At 46.9% G+C, this 16144-nt stretch overlaps 1 protein-coding gene across 5 annotated transcripts in view; it reads left to right on the forward strand.

Moving 5' to 3' along the window:
- Positions 1-7584: 7584 nt before the first annotated feature.
- AFF2 (ALF transcription elongation factor 2) overlaps positions 7585-16144 on the forward strand; it is a gene marked incomplete at its 3' end in the record, with an annotated part of 487225 nt that continues 478665 nt past the window's right edge. For all 5 annotated transcript variants that reach the window (XM_082865217.1, XM_082865220.1, XM_082865216.1 and 2 more), the window contains exon 1: positions 7585-7718. In XM_082865217.1, the coding sequence (XP_082721343.1) occupies positions 7672-7718 (47 nt within the window). In that variant the 5' untranslated portion in view covers positions 7585-7671. The remainder of the gene's footprint in view (positions 7719-16144) is intronic.

A 16144-nucleotide genomic window follows, 5' to 3' on the forward strand; every position in this document is an offset into this window, starting at 1 on the left:
ATCATCTTCAAGTACTGTAAACGTAGTTAAGCAGTGACTGACATAAAATTATGTGGTCTTTCTCCCTCACACCATACACAAGATAAACTCAAAATGGCTTAAAGACTTAAATATAAGACATGACACCATAAAACTCCCAGAAGAGAACACAGGAAAAACATTCTGTGACATAGATCTTACCAATGTTTTCTTAGGTCAGTCTCCCAAGGCAATAGAAATAAAAGCAAAAATAAACAAATGGGACCTAATCAAACTTACAAGCTTCTGCACAGCAAAGGAAACCATAAACAAAACGAAAAGATAGCCTACTGACTGGGAGAAAATATTTGCAAACGATGCAACCGACAAGGGATTAATTTCCAAAATATACAAACAGCTCATACAGCTCAATGACAAAACAAAACAAAACAAAACAAAACAGAGAAGCCAATCAAAAAATGAGCAGAAGACCTAAATAGGCATTTCTCCAAAGAAGACATGCAGATGGCCAACAGGCACATGAAAAGATGCTCAACATCACTAATTATTAGAGAAATGCAAATCAAAACTACAGTGAGGTATCACCTCACATCAGTCAGAATAGCCATCATCAAAAAGTCTACAAATAAATGCTGGAGAGAGTGTGGAGAAAAGGGAACCCTCTTGCACTGTTAGTGGGAATGTAAACTGATACAGCTACTATGGAGAATAGTATGGAGGTTCCTTAAAAAACTAAAAATAGAACTACCATATGACCCAGCAATCCAACTACTGGGTATATACCCGGAGAAAACATGCACCCCAATGTTCATAGCAGCACTATTTACAATAACCAAGACATGGAAGCAACCTAAATGTCCATCGACAGATGAATGGATAAAGAAGATGTTGTATATATAAACAATGGAATACTACTCAGCCATAAAAAGAACGAAATAATGCCATTTGCAGCAATGTGGATGGACCTAGAGATTATCATACCAAGTGAAGTAAGTCAGACAGAGAAAGACAAACATATGATATCACTTATATGTAGAAGCTAAAGAAATCATACAAAGGAACTTATTTACAAAACAGAAACAGACTCACAGACATAGAAAACGAATTTATGGTTACCAAAGGGGAAAGGGGGAGGGGGAGAGATAAATTGGTGGAAGTTTGGGATTAGCAGATACAAACTATCAATACTATATATAAAATAGATGAACAACAAGGTCCTACTGTATGGCACAGGGAACTATATTCAATATCCTATAATAAACTGTAATGGAAAGAATATGAAAAAGAATATATATATTCTGAATCACTTTGCTGTACACCAGGAACTAACACAACATTGTAAATCAACTATACTTCAATTTAAAAAATTATCTAAATTATATGGCGTTTGATATTTAGGACCCAATAGGAACCCAGGAACTTTGGAAGATCTCCGAAATGGAGATCTGATTATTTTGAATCTCTCACCAAGGGAGATTGGTGAGATGTGAAGGGGGCCCCAACAGAGAACACGGGAGAAGCCAACAGAGAGAGGAAGGTCAAAGGGGAGAGGTTACAACTTCTGAAATACTGGGTCGAGCTGAGGCTTGTGTTGTGAGATCAGAGAGGGGCTTTTCCAGGCAGTGATCAGAAAACCCAAGAGTAGAGACTTTCAGTTGTGATACATGATTGAGATCCAAAGGACAAAGTGGTAGAACCAGAAGCTGTGAAAAAAAAATCACATGTGGATATTCGTGAGATTCATTCCTCGGTTCAGAGAACTGTCCTGATTCAGTGTGAAATCAACTCCTGGGATTGCCACCTTCATGGAGGCTGGTTGGATAGACCCTGAAAGGGCCTGCTCCATGTCAGACCTTGCACGAGGCTATGATTACAAAGACTCAGGCCCTACCCTCATGAGGCTTACAGGTTCTGGGAGCATTGACATGAAACAAGTAAGTACGGACATTCTCTGAAGTCAGAAAAGATTGAAATCCTCCTTCCACAAGGATCGTTCTTGATATTGTGGACCATGTGTGGAAACCGCCCCAAGTTCAGAGTCACGCTGGTTCACTCCAAACTCAACGACACTACCAGGCTGCTTTGCCAGAGGAAGAGCCACAGTAATGGAAGTTGATGCTTCTCAAGGGAGCCCGTGGAATTCCTTCAAACAATCTTCCTCAGATGAGCTGTAACCTTGATCATGACAGTTTCCTTCTAGAAAGTAACTCAGCCTGACTGCACATCAGGTCAGAAACAAATACTTAATATTTTAAGTCGAAATCTGAGGTATGACAGGATGACACATGTATCACATGCTGTCAGTTTGTTCATTTCATGGAACTGACATTCACAGTGAAACTTTCTTAAATTAATCTTAATTTTTAGACACTATCTACCAGACCCTGCATGACACTGTTTTTACTCCAACTATAAGAATGGAGGATTTCCAGTTCTTTGAAATGAAGCTCAGTACCTGGAGACTCCAAATTAAACTCCTTTAAAAGTAATTCAAGTCAAAAATCCCACTTTAGAAAGTCTGAGAATCAGCATTTCTATACAGTCAGGCCTTTCAGAATGATTCCTGGTTTCACACCTTAAGAGATTAGGCCATGAAGTCTTAGTTCTGATTGTGTCCTCTCTGAAAAGATGGCAGCTCTTGTCCCAGTGCCCCTCCAGTAGGCTTCTGAATGGGGGAGATTGGTGAGATGTGAAGGGGGCCCCAACAGAGAGCATGGGAGAAGCCAACAGAGGGAGTAAGGTCAAAGGGGAGAGGTTCCAACTTCTGAAATACTGGGTTGAGCTGAGGCTTGTGTTAGATCAGAGAGGGGCTTTTCCAGGCAAAGCCAGGACAGCAGGCTGGCCGACAGGAATCTTCCACCTTTGCTAAGGTGCCCCAGGAGGTGGAATGGGAGCGAAGCAACCTGACCCTCAGGGACTAGATGGCGGAGCCGCCAGTCTGACAGCGGCAGTTGGCTTTGATTCCAGATCGCCTTTTTTTTTTTTACCATGGTAATATTTTATTTTTATATTTATTTTTAAATTTTTTTCATCTTTATTGGAGTACAATTGCTTTACAATGGTGTGTTAGTTTCTGCTTTATAACAAAGTGAATCAGTTATACATATACATATGTTTCCATATCTCTTCCCTCTTGCGTCTCCCTCCCTCCCACCCTCCCTATCCCACCCCTCTAGGTGGTCACAAGGCACTGAGCTGATCTCCCTGTGCTATGCGGCTGCTTCCCACTAGCTATCTACCTTACGTTTGGTAGTGTATATATGTCCATGCCACTCTCTCAGTTCGTCACAGCTTACCCTTCCCCCTCCCCATATCCTCAAGTCCATTCTCTAGTAGGTCTGTGTCTTTATTCCCGTCTTACCCCTAGGTTCTTCATGACATTTTTTTTCCCTTGGATTCCATATATATGTGTTAGCATACGGTATTTGTCTTTCTCTTTCTGACTTACTTCACTCTGTATGACAGACTCTGGGTCCATCCACCTCACTACAAATAGCTCAATTTCGTTTCTTTTTATGGCTGAGTAATATTCCATTGTATATATGTGCCACATCTTCTTTATCCATTCATCCGATGATGGACACTTAGGTTGTTTCCATGTCCGGGCTATTGTAAATAGAGCTGCAATGAACATTTTGGTACATGACTCTTTTGGAATTATGGTTTTCTCAGGGTATATGCCCAGTAGTGGGATTGCTGGGTCATATGGTAGTTCTATTTGTAGTTTTTTAAGGAACCTCCATACTGTTCTCCATAGTGGCTGAACCAATTCACATTCCCACCAGCAGTGCAAGAGTGTTCCCTTTTCTCCACACCCTCTCCAGCATTTATTGTTTCTAGATTTTTTGATGATGGCCGTTCTGACTGGTGTGAGATGATATCTCATTGTAGTTTTGATTTGCATTTCTCTAATGATTAATGATATTGAGCATTCTTTCATGTGTTTGTTGGCAGTCTGTATATCTTCTTTGGAGAAATGTCTATTTAGGTCTTCTGCCCATTTTTGGATTGGGTTGTTTGTTTTTTTGTTATTGAGCTGCATGAGCTGCTTGTAAATTTTGGAGATTAATCCTTTGTCAGTTGCTTCATTTGCAAATATTTTCTGCCATTCTGTAGGTTGTCTTTTTGTTTTGTTTATGGTTTCCTTTGCTGTGCAAAAGCTTTGAAGTTTCATTAGGTCCCATTTGTTCATTTTTGTTTTTATTTCCATTTCTCTGGGAGGTGGGTCAAAAAGGATCTTGCTGTGATTTATGTCATAGAGTGTTCTGCCTATGTTTTCCTCTAAGAGTTTCATAGTGTCTGGCTTCACATTTAGGTCTTTAAGCCATTTTGAGTTTATTTTTGTGTATGGTGTTAGGGAGTCTTCTAATTTCATTCTTTTACATGTAGCTGTCTAGTTTTCCCAGCACCACTTATTGAAGAGGCTGTCCTTTCTCCACTGTACATTCCTGCCTCCTTTATCAAAGATAAGGTGACCATATGTGCGTGGGTTTATCTCTGGGCTTTCTATCCTGTTCCATTGATCTATCTTTCTGTTTTTGTGCCAGTACCATACTATCGCCTTTTTACTTCGCATTGCCATTGCTCTCCCTGCAACCTGCCCTCCCTTCCCTGCCTGTGTGGTGGAGGATGCATGGCTTCAATGCCTATCTGGGGGTTCACTAAAGAGGCCAGAGCTGGGGATGGCAGGAGGAGAAGGAAGGGAGAAGGTGAAGCTTCTACGCTGCCCAGGAGCAGATGCTCAGATAGAGCAAGTGCTGGGCTTGGGCTGGCCGGCTGGCCTTTGGGACCACCGTGGTCCCTTCAGTGCGGCCTCTCTCAGCTTCATCCGTGTTCCAGGAGGGTGGCTGAGAGTAGGAGCTCCTTCCACCCAGCCCAGCCTCCCGTCTCGGTTTTGATCTCCGGAAGGGAAAGCCCCAGCCCCTCTTTTGAAGCGGCAGCCAGCACCGCTCGTCTCTTCTCTCCTTCCCGCAGGCATTTCTGTTCACAGTGCTGCCTCTTGCTGGCTCCTTCTGCTCTGGCTTGGTCCTCCTGCTGATTGGGAAGAAAGTGCACCAGTGGGGTGATGGGGGGGGTCTGGAACTCTTAAAGGCACAGCTTTCTTTCTATTGGAAATTTATTTACCTAGCACAGATTTTTTTCCTGTCTTCCCCCAATCAATATAATCTGGGGAGAAAAGTGAATCCGATACAAAGTGACCATAATCACCATTTAAATGTTAATTGTAGATGTTCTGGTTTTCCTCTAAAGGTTTTCAAGCAGGTCAAGCACTAGCCCAGGCGACAATCATTATTAGCAATCAAACCCAATTTGAGGATCATTTACTGAGGGAAATTAATGTTGGGGGCCACAGATTTGAGCAGGGCAGTCCCTGCCGCCTCAAGGGCTCAGAGTCTAGGGCTGAATACTTGGAACTCCACGAGTAAAAAAGGCACAGAGATAATTTGAAGATCCCTGGCACCATTTTTGCCAATGGCTCTTCTGCCCTGGAGTCTTTGACCAGAGGAGTTTACAAATAGACAAGGCAATTTGAAATGTAGTCTTCCCTTGTCTGCCCATTGGTTGAGCTGCAGTCAGTTAGCTTAGTGTTTGTTAAGAACTTGGCGCTCTGCAAAATAAATAAACAAAGCAAAGCCTCATGGGATGCCACAGTTGCAGAATCTTAGTGTCTTGTTTCTGTATGTTAGTGACATGCTTTTTTTCCCATATAAAGAATATGAAAGAGACCAAACTCTGGGCCCCTTCAAGCTCAGATTCTGAAGCCCTCCACCTCTTGGAGCTGCAGCACCTTCTACTGGGTTCAGCTCTACCTAAATGGGCTTCCCAGATTCTCAGTTCCAATGTCAGTTCCCCCGTTAGGAGAAATGTCAGCTCCTGGGCAAATTACCTGGTCTCAGTGCCTCACTTTCTTCTGGAAAAACGAAGTAAAGAAAATCTATTTGGGTGATTTTGAGAATATGAGATAATATTAGAGAAGCAGATTCAAACAGAAAGGACAACACCAGAGTAGCAAGAGCCACATGGCACCGCGATCAAGCCTCTTTTACAAAATGAGCCTCAGAGAAGAGACTTACTCGCTCAGTCACACAGAGAACCAATGACAGTATCGGACACAGTCAGAACCCAGCTCAGTGCTCAGTCTACCGCTCTTTCTAAGAGGGTCCTAACCTTAGGCTCTCAACAATGCACCAATACTATTTTGCTTGCACGATGACATGAAGAAGGCAAAGAAGAGGTCGGGGACTCCAGGGTATTCCTGTTCCTGAAGTGTCAGACCCCGGCCCCGCCCCTTCCAGCACCGCTTTCTGGCGTCAGAGGCCAGGAAGCCTTTCCCCAAGGGCATTGGCTAAAGGGATCCACCCGATCCTGGACCACCAGTGGAGGCTGAAGGGAGGGAGGAAGCTGCACGTGGAGAGAGATTCTCCGGCCAGAAGGGAGACAGGCAGCCAGAGGGTGGGATGATAGTGGGACACACTCAGAGGATTTCCCATTTCCCAGAGGAGGAAAGTGCAGAAGCCCTCTGCCCAAGGCACGCGGTGGTTGTGCAACCCAGTTGCCCAGCGTCCTAATCCGGAACCCAAGGACCACACAGTGTGGTCCTCGTGCCTACCCTTGCAGCCTACAGAATCCAGGGCCCAGAGCTTGCGGACCTACTAGGTGCGCAACGCGCCCTGCAGCCCGGCAAGGCACTGCGGCATGCCTGCCCGGCCCGGGTGCGGACGCTCGGCGCCGCGGGGACGGTGAAGGTGACCGCCTTCTCCTTCCTGGCCCCGAGTGCTCTGCGCTGCGGGGCCGAGGGATGCTCGGGCCCACCAAAGTTTGCTCCAGTACTCGGGGGCCCGAGGAGCGTCCCCGGGCAGGGATTGCGCGCGCCGCAGCGGGGGTCGACCCCCATCCCCGAGGCAGTTTGTGCGCTCTTTTCTGGTTCCGAAGCGTAACTCCCAGTTGTGGGAGGAGGTAGGGGTTCCGAGAGAGGGTCTCCTTCCCGAAGCCTGCCCCCTGGCCCCGCCGGCCACCCTCCCGCATCCCTGCAACTGCCCCTCCGGGCGGGACCCGGGCCCGGCTCCCCAGTTCTGCGGCCGCTCCCACCAGCTGATTTTGACAGAGGGGGGTCCCGGGCGGCGCGCGCGGGCGGAGCGAGCCCCTGCCAGATCCGGGGATGATAATGTGCCGGCTCCATGTCGCGGCTTCGGGCTGTCCAGGCTCCGCCCCCTGTGAGTGTGTAAGTGTGTGATGCTGCCGCGGCCGCCGCCGCCGCCTGTGCAGCCGCCGCCGCCGCCGCCGCCGCTGCCGCCCCGGCTGCCGCGCCGCGCCGCGCCGCTGCCGCTGCCCCGGCCGCCCCCGCCGCCGCCGCCGCCGCCGCCGGCCCGCAGCCCGCCAGGCGGGCGGCCTCGCCGGCTCGAGTCCGCAGCGGCTGCCGCCGCAGCGTCGGGGCGCTGGGCGCGCGGGCAGCCGCGGACCGAGCGGAGCCGAGCGGGCGGCCAGGCACTTGCCCGCCCGGTGCCGCCGCCGCCGTCGCCGCCCCAGAGCGCAGGACCCGGCACCTCCGGCGCCCGCCGCCGCCGCCGATGCGGCCCGGGCACTTTTAGCCGGGCGGGAGGGCCGGAGAGCAGCGAGCGAGCCGCGCCGAGAGCCGCGCAGACCCGTCGCCAGCAGGGACGGACGCCCGGCCGCCGCAGCCGCCCGGCCGCTATGGATCTATTCGACTTTTTCAGGGACTGGGACTTGGAGCAGCAGTGGTAGGTGTTGATTTTTGCCTTCTCCTTGGCTGCGCGGGTCCCTGGGCCGGGGCTGGGCTTTTCGCCTTTGTTAAGAGGAGCCGGGGTTTGGTGGGGCGCCCGGGACGCCTTCCCACTTGCTCTTGGCCACCTCTGGCCCCGGCCGCCGCGACTCCTCGGTCGGGTGCCCGGGTGGGGGGAGGTGCGGACCGAGGGAGGGATGCAGGTCCCGAGGGCGCCGTTTGACACTCCAAGTCCAAAGAGTTGCGTCTGGCCCAAATCGGATCCGGTGCTGCCCGGGGGCTGAGGCGCGCGACCTCCGCCGGGATTTTCTCCCCGAACGGCTGGCCGGGTGGCCTTCCCAGCGCACCGGATGCTGCCCGCCCGAAATGCCCCCAACTTTCCAGGTGCCCGACGCCGGCGGCCGGCCGCGGGGGGCAGGCAGCGGCGAGGTGCCACCGGCGGCCCTCCGCTTCCTCGGCGGCCACCGCCCCCGCCGCCACCCCGGTCCCCGCACGGCGCGGCGCGCACACCTTCCCTGCCACCCGCTCGGCCCAAGTTCCCCGCACTCGGGCGCCGAGCGGCGGCTTCGGGGGCCACCGCGCGGGGGACACCCGGTCCGGGCCGACCGCGGCGTCTGGCTTTCCAGACTGAGGGTTTTTGAAGTTGGCCCCTAAAGTTGGCCGCTCCGACGTCAACGCACATTTAATTAGCGGCCGGGCCCCCGTCCGCCCCCCACTGGGAGGCAGCCGCAGGTTTGTGGGTTTAATGGGCACCCAGCTCGGATTCACAGGTTTAGTCGGCTCTTCCCCAAATACCGTCAGCTTGTCCCCGAGAGGTTTGTGAAAGATGGTGCAGAGGTGACTGGGGAGCCGGAAAGTTGTTAGTCTGCGTGATGCGCGCGCGCGTGTGTATAAATAGATATGCGTATCTATTAACTTTTACAGAAGCTTCACCTCCTGCACCAACGTTATCACTGTTAATTTGTCATAACATTCTAACGTATCGATTTCCCCCCACAGCCTATGGAATTAGACGGGGGGAAGGCGCGGCGGCAGCGACTTCGAATTGCACTCTTGGCTATTGCCTTTTCAAATGTAGTTGGAATAATCTATAGTAGCGACCGACAGTGCGAAATCTTTTGCAATGTTGAAGTACTGGCAGCCGTTGACGATGAATGCTGTGTATTTTTACAAGGATTTCCCTTTGCTGATGTGATATTTTAGGCAGTCTCCTTCTTTAGAAAAGGGTCATACTCTTAGCCAATAGCTTCATCATGTAAATCATGACTCCTTTAGTTGCAAATCCAAGATAATCAGAAGTTAAATACATTTTATTTTACAGCGATTCCGGGTAAATCCTTGAAGCCACAAATTACACTGTATCAGTATTAATCTGTAAGGCATTTTTGATACCATGCAGGGTTTTATCAGCTCTGCAGAAAAACAGGTTACAGTTTTTAACAACCATGCTGTTGTTATTTAAAAGTAAAGATCACGGTAAAATTACTGCTCAGTTAAATATTACGCTCCTGTATACAGCCTTTACCCTGCTTTGCTAGTTTATTTTGCACACCACTGATAACCACAGCATTACTATTTGCATACAATTTGCCTAATACATGGTGTGGGTAACATCATTAATTTAACAGACGTTATAAGTGATTTTGTGGGTGTAGTTCAAATGTTAAACATATATACAAGGTATTAGGTTTTTAAAAACATGTTTATTATATTGTTTTAATTTCAGTTTAATCTTAGGCACATGCAGTTGCATATTTAAAGGAGGTGGGCTCTTTTAGTTGTGATTTCCTTTTGTCCCTTTTTGGAAACTATCCCTGACTATGCCACATCAGTTAAGAAACATGCAGACTTGGACACTCCGTGGATATTATGTGAAATACCGATGAATTAGTATAACGCGTCTGCATAAATAAGCTGGCCTTTTCCCTCTGTGCACACGTTCCAGGAAAATTTCTCCTTCTTACTGTTTGATCGTGAGGGGCAAGCTTCCTTGTGCATCTGTGTTTGTAAACATTTGTAATGCGGTTGTGCGCCTGTGTGTTGTACACCCCGACAGAGAAAAGGAACATCAATGTGAATAGTGGATGAACTAAAAAGCTTGCTATTGCCTTGAATGGGAGTGTGTACCTTTCCAAACTCTCTTTGGACATTCAGAGCATGCCAATTACATGTTCATTATATGTTTACTTCCCCTCCTGGGGAGCAACTAGTTGCTTAGACTGATGGCATCCATTGCTCCCCACCCCTAACTCCCCAGGAGGTCCTAGGAAGAAAAAGGCGCCAGCCAAGTTAAGGATCTCATTTCCATTGGATCTCTTCTCAGCAGTCACTTGTGGAACAGAGAGCTCTGAGCCATCTCTACCGCAACCCTAGATGTCTGACAATAACTGGATCAGGCCAGCTAAAACACAAACTCATCTTCCAAGACTTAATGAGGAAAGACTTTACAGACACAGGCATCTGTGTCATTTGCAAACACTAGACTACAGTAAGCAAAAAGTGCGTGCCCATTTAGAGACATACACATTTGTCAGGAGGAATGCAAATGGAAAGGATGGGGCACGGGTGACTGCAGTGTGGATGTGCCGAGTCTGGGAGTGCTCGGTGCCTAACGGAACAGAGCCCTGGACTTCACACACCGCAAGAATCTCTTAATGGGTCATGCTCTGGAGTCGATTAAAGGGCCAGAGCTCTCGTTCTTCAAGATTCCTGGGTGAATGAGCAATGTTCACCTGTGTCTGAGTTTAATATGAACCATTCTGTGAAACAAGAGGAAGGCGCAGATGGCTGTGTGCACCAAAGACACCACTTGCTCTTAAAAAAAAGAAAAAAAGGTAAAGGGAAAAAAATCAAATTTTATCGTTGAAATCACTCCGTAGACTTGTCTGTGGTAACCCAGTAAATGAATTCTTGAGGTGTCTGGAGATCACGTGGCTAGATTTGGACTTGTTTACCAGCAAAATCCGAGGGCCTACCAAGTGCACAGCCTTTCCACCCTGCAAGCACCCCTCCCGTATTGATTAGGTGTTGCTTCGTGACAGGCCGAGGTTTTTTGTAGAGGTGCTTACTTATCTTCTTTTTATTATTGAAAAAGAAAGAAGGAAAGAAGGGAAGATAGATACAGCAAAGGGCTCATTCTAAAAAATAAAAAGGGAAAAGGAAACCACTGTGATAGCAAAATCACAATGTTCAAAAGCCTGGTGAAAATTGTAGTTAAGCCATTGTGACAGTGGCCGACTTCTCACTGCGAAGGACGGAGGCCGGCATCCATGGTTTGTAGTTTTTATGTGGTGTCTCACAAGTAGCCTAATTAGAGGCGAGCTTGCAAACGGGCAGTTATACAGGAAGAGACTTAAACTCACTAAACTGTTATATAAATAGAAAGTTCAAAGGTCTGTGTGGGGCTGGGAAGGGGCCATGTGCGGGCCAGGCTTCTCCTCCCCCGGGGCTGCCCCAGCAGCCCCGCTTTCCCCAGTTTCCCTCAGCCATGGGGGGCGGGGACCCTGCTCTCCAGACAAAAGTGAACTGTTTCAGCTCCAGCTGGGCATGGCCCATGCACTGCAGCAGCCCGGCTGCTTCCCCCTGCTCTGCGCACACAGATCTTGGAGGCCTCCTGCGCTGCAATCCTCCGGAAGAGTGGAAGAGGCCTGTTTATGGATGGGAAGGTCGGGGAGAGACAGGGAACGCAACCTTGGTCTACCTGGGGGTGGCAGGAATGTGGAGGGGGCGGGGCGGCGCCTCCAGGTTGCCAGGATTTCTCTTTCTCTACCTCCAGCCATTTATCTTTCCCCCTCCCCCTCTGTTTGTTTTCCACTGCAAGGGAGACAGTCAGTGGTCTTTTTTTTTGCTGGTACAATATGCATTCTCCGGCTTGTTTGAGCATTCATTCAGCAAACCACTTGGGCTTGAGTTTCTTAAGGGAGTATATGGGAGGGCGAGACTCAAGGTGGTGAAATTAGCTAGTGACGAGGTCTCCTCCACACCCACTGAAACCGCCAAAGATAAATGCTGTCCCCGTAAATCTTAGAAGGCACGTCTATTGGACAAGGAAGAAAATTATCTCATGTTAGAAATCAGTTTAATGATACATGAATTGTTTTGCTAATGATTCAGTCAAGCATTTAACAACTTTAAAATATACAAATCAAGATTGAAAACGACTGCCTCAAATATGAATCTGTCATTAGAGACATAAACGAGATTCCAAACATTTAAGCGATTTGTAGATGGATAAAAATTATATTGTATTTAAACATGCTCATTATTGTTGAATAGGAATGGTTTTAATGTGCTGAACCTTTATTTCATGCCCATTATTCTTTGCTGAGACTATTTCTTGCATGAAAAATCTGCACATATTTAACAATTTCAGAATCGTAAAAGCCCAATAAAATGGCCATCTCTGGAACAATCTAGAAGCTATAGTCCTATGAGCTTATAGCTCATACCTCAGAAAGGGAAACTACCACATACTTGATTAGCCTGTCATGTAGACAAAACAACTGGTACAGTGACTACATTTTTCACTTTTAATTTTGTCTTTTTCTGATTGCTGTGGGATAAAGAAAGAGATTTTAAAAACTTGTTTACTGATAATGGAAAGAAATGTGTTGCTGATTTAAGAACTCAAGACCACAACCTGGAGAAACCTTTTTGAGGAGTGTGTCGTGTGTGTGTGTGTGTGTGTGTGTGTGTGTGTGTGTGTGTGTGTGTGTTTCACCTGTATCTGTAGTAGGACGCATCCTCGTTGTTGCTACTGTTATTTGGGTGTTTACTCTGTGCCCCAAACATGACGGAGTAGCTAGTGCTTTAAATACTCAGTCTCACTTAATCCTTCAGACAACTTTATGAGATGGGACCTATTATGATTTCCATTTTTGGATGAAGAAATGGAGGCAGTAGATACTCAGTGATGCAATTCAGGTTCCAGCCTAGATGGAGCTGATCCCAGAGCCTGCACCAGCAACAACTGACATATTGTCTGAGCCTTTCCAACAGGTGGGATCCTTCTCCATACATCATCTCATTCGGTCATTGTGAGTCAGAACGTACACGTGTTATTCCCATTTTACAGATGAGCAAACAGCCCTGGAGAGGTTGATTGACTCACCTAAGTTCACACAGCCTGGTTAGTAGTAGGGCTGGGTCAGGAATCCGCATCTCCCAATTTCCAGCTCAAGTGCCTTTCTGCAAAACCTCATTGCCTATTATTTATTGTTCCTGTGTGGGTTCGAGCGTTTAGCTCTCACTGAAACAAACGGATTGGACTGTGTATATGATGCTTGTGTAAAAAAAAAAATCTGTGGAATTACCATGTAATCGACTAGCCATGGAACTCTGCTTTTTTCTTTTCATTGAATAAGGAACAATTTATGTAATGGTAGAATCCCTTAGCACTTCTTTCATGGATGCCCCTTTAATGAAAACGTATGAATGGCAAATTACAATATGTGTATTGTAATTTGCCATTCGTATATAGTATGTATTATATATATATATATATATATATATATATATATATATATATATATATGGCAAAACTCAAGTCCTTGAGAACTGTCCATTTAAATTCGAATGCCCTCATTTTGAAGATTTGGTACCTGAACTTAAAGAAGACCATGGTATATTGTCTAGTTAATTGGGAGCCTCAAAGCTGGGCATAGGAGCTTGATAACATTTCTTTCCAAAGCTTTGTAACTTACCACATCTATCATTTGATTTGATCCTCACAATAACCACGTGGGTTTGTCAGGACTGGTCTTACTGGCTCCGTTTTGTAGACACGAAAACTGAAGTTCAGAGAGGTTAAGTGACTTGCCTAAGTTTTCACAGTGTGTGGATGGTCTCAGGATTTGTGTTTAGTGTTCTTTTCACTGAGTCACTACTGTTGCATTAAGTCGTTTGTGTTTAGATAGCCACACCGCTTCCTAGGCAGTGGCGTACGCCCTCTTGCATCATTCAGCACAGTGCCTTTCCCATTACAGGTGCTCAAGAAACATGTGTTGATTGATATGAGAGCCCCATCAGCTGCAAGAGGGCTCTATGCAAATGCTTCTGTCTTCCAAAGACAGTTGCTTAGATCCTGGTGGTAATACCTCCCCTCTGCCTGCCTGATAGTGTTTTAATTGTAACTGTTTGAAGGTCTCCTAGCCAGTCTGGTCTCTTGCACAGAAAGTAACGAGAAAGAAGGATGGTAACCAAGAAAAGCTTAATAGGGAAAGGCAAAACTCGAACCCCTGTTATTTATCAGTGTGCTTAAAAAAATAGATTTCTATGAATCCTAAGATATGCTTAGAACTGAGAAAACCAGCTTTGAAGGTAGAAGGGTACAGGACTGGTATTGTGTCTCAATCTCTGCGGAGAACGTTGAAGAAGTATGTGTGACAAAAATCTGAAGAAGAATTGAGTGGTCGGAGGGTTGGGATTCCTCCAGCTTTCCTTGAGTTTCAGCCTTTATGACTTGTATTTCATCGTGAGAAGCCTGTTTTTCTACTTAACTGTAGCAGATCCACGCCATAAATTATCATGACTGTTAAACAAAGGTCCAGCACTGGGTTCCTCTAATGTAAAACTTTTATGTTGCACTTTAATGAAATTTTATATGCATGTTCAAAGCGAGGCACACTTTATACCATGGAGAGGGCAGTGCTCGCAATTGTTGAATTTATTTTAAAGTAAATCTTTTCGATGACCTTAGCTGCTAACATCCACCTACTTACTGAGCTGAGAGAAATTATCTGAGTGCTTAAATAAAATGGCCTGATTTAAGCAGGGCTGACAATAGCCCTCCAGCTAGAATCTGATTTTGATTATGAATTGCTTAGTTTATGGAATGCTATTCTTCATATACCTGTGTATTTTGCTTCATTTTGAAAAGAAAATCAGCCAGTGATTGAAAGGAATCTTTGATTCGGATGTTCAATAGGCTTGTGCTGGTCTAGGAAGGCATAAAGGCCACACATTGGGAAATAAGCTAAGGAAACAGGTTGTGTTTTCATTACAAAGTGAAAATCACTCATCTGTTTATTTTTTTCAATGTTCATTTTGCTGGAGAAAAGGAAAAGAAGAAACCCATCACTTCCATCCTATAAAGAATGGTTTTTTTTTTGCGGTACGCGGGCCTCTCACTGTTGTGGCCTCTCCCGCTGCGGAGCGCAGGCTCCGGACGCGCAGGCTCAGCGGCCACGGCTCACGGGCCCAGCCGCTCCGCGGCATGTGGGATCCTCCCAGACCGGGGCACGAACCCGTGTCCCCTGCATCGGCAGGCGGACTCTCAACCACTGCGCCACCAGGGAAGCCCAAGAATGTTTTTTTTTTTTGCTTAGATTTCCAAATAATAGTTCTTTGCATCATCGACCGGCTTCAGTGAAAACCAGGTCTCAGTAGCAGATACTGGTGGCCTTGATTAAACCATATTCCTGGAGTCCAGATTTTGTGTTTTGTAGGCCACATATCTCCTGGCAATAGCATTGAAATGGTTTCTTTTTATATAAATAAAAAATAAAACCCTACTCGTCTTGTAGTGGTGCTGCATTGTAACCTGGGCTTTAACTGTCACTGGGAGAAGTTTCTTAGGAGTCTGATGTCTCCTTGGTCTTTGGGTCTCTAGTGTGATTTGATCAAACCAACCCACCAGAAGGAGCGTGTTATGAGGACACTTTAACCTTCTGACTGTGGCAATATGTACACGACGACCTAACTGTCCAGGGAACAATGAGAAATGCAATCGCAGAGGCTTTATTTCTCCCTCCAGGATGTCAGTCAACTAATTTTTTTTAATAAATTAATATTCCAAAGGGACTGGTGGTTCCACGCCAGGTCGGCACAGCCACAGTAACTAAATTAAATTCCAGCGTGATGGATGTTTCTGATGGAGTGCCGTGGAATCCCGGAGAGGTCTCATCAATTAGCCATTATTTATTTGCTGGCAAAAGGCTTGGCTCAGGTGTGTAGATATTCATCAGTTCCTCAAACCCAGTGTTTCAAGACTGGAGGGCCCTTCACCATCATCTGGTCCAGCCTCCTCTTCATACAGATGTGGAGACCAAGGCCCAGGATGGGAAAATAGCTTGCCCAAGGACGTACAGTCCATACGTGACAACGCTAGGTCAGGTCCGGAGCTCTCGTGTCCTGGTTCAGTATTTGTCACCCTCTCCAGAGCTGTCTGCACTGTGTACCTGCTCTGTGCCCAACGCTTTGCTCGGCAGTCACTTTTAGGGGGAGATAAAGGAATGTAGAAGATGACCTCTGGCCCCACTGACTTGACAGTGGAATGTAGACCTGGATTGGGGGGAATGGTGTGGCATGGATGTAAGTAAAATAGGAATTCAGGGAGAGAGAGGGAACGTGAGCTAGAGGAGGAGAAGCAGTCCTCCGCAATGCCCAGAGCGAACTGGAAAGCCAGAAATGGGGGCTGTTTAGCAG

Source organism: Leucopleurus acutus (assembly GCF_964270905.1).
Source record: "Leucopleurus acutus genome assembly, chromosome: X".
Lineage (NCBI taxonomy): Eukaryota > Metazoa > Chordata > Mammalia > Artiodactyla > Delphinidae > Leucopleurus > Leucopleurus acutus.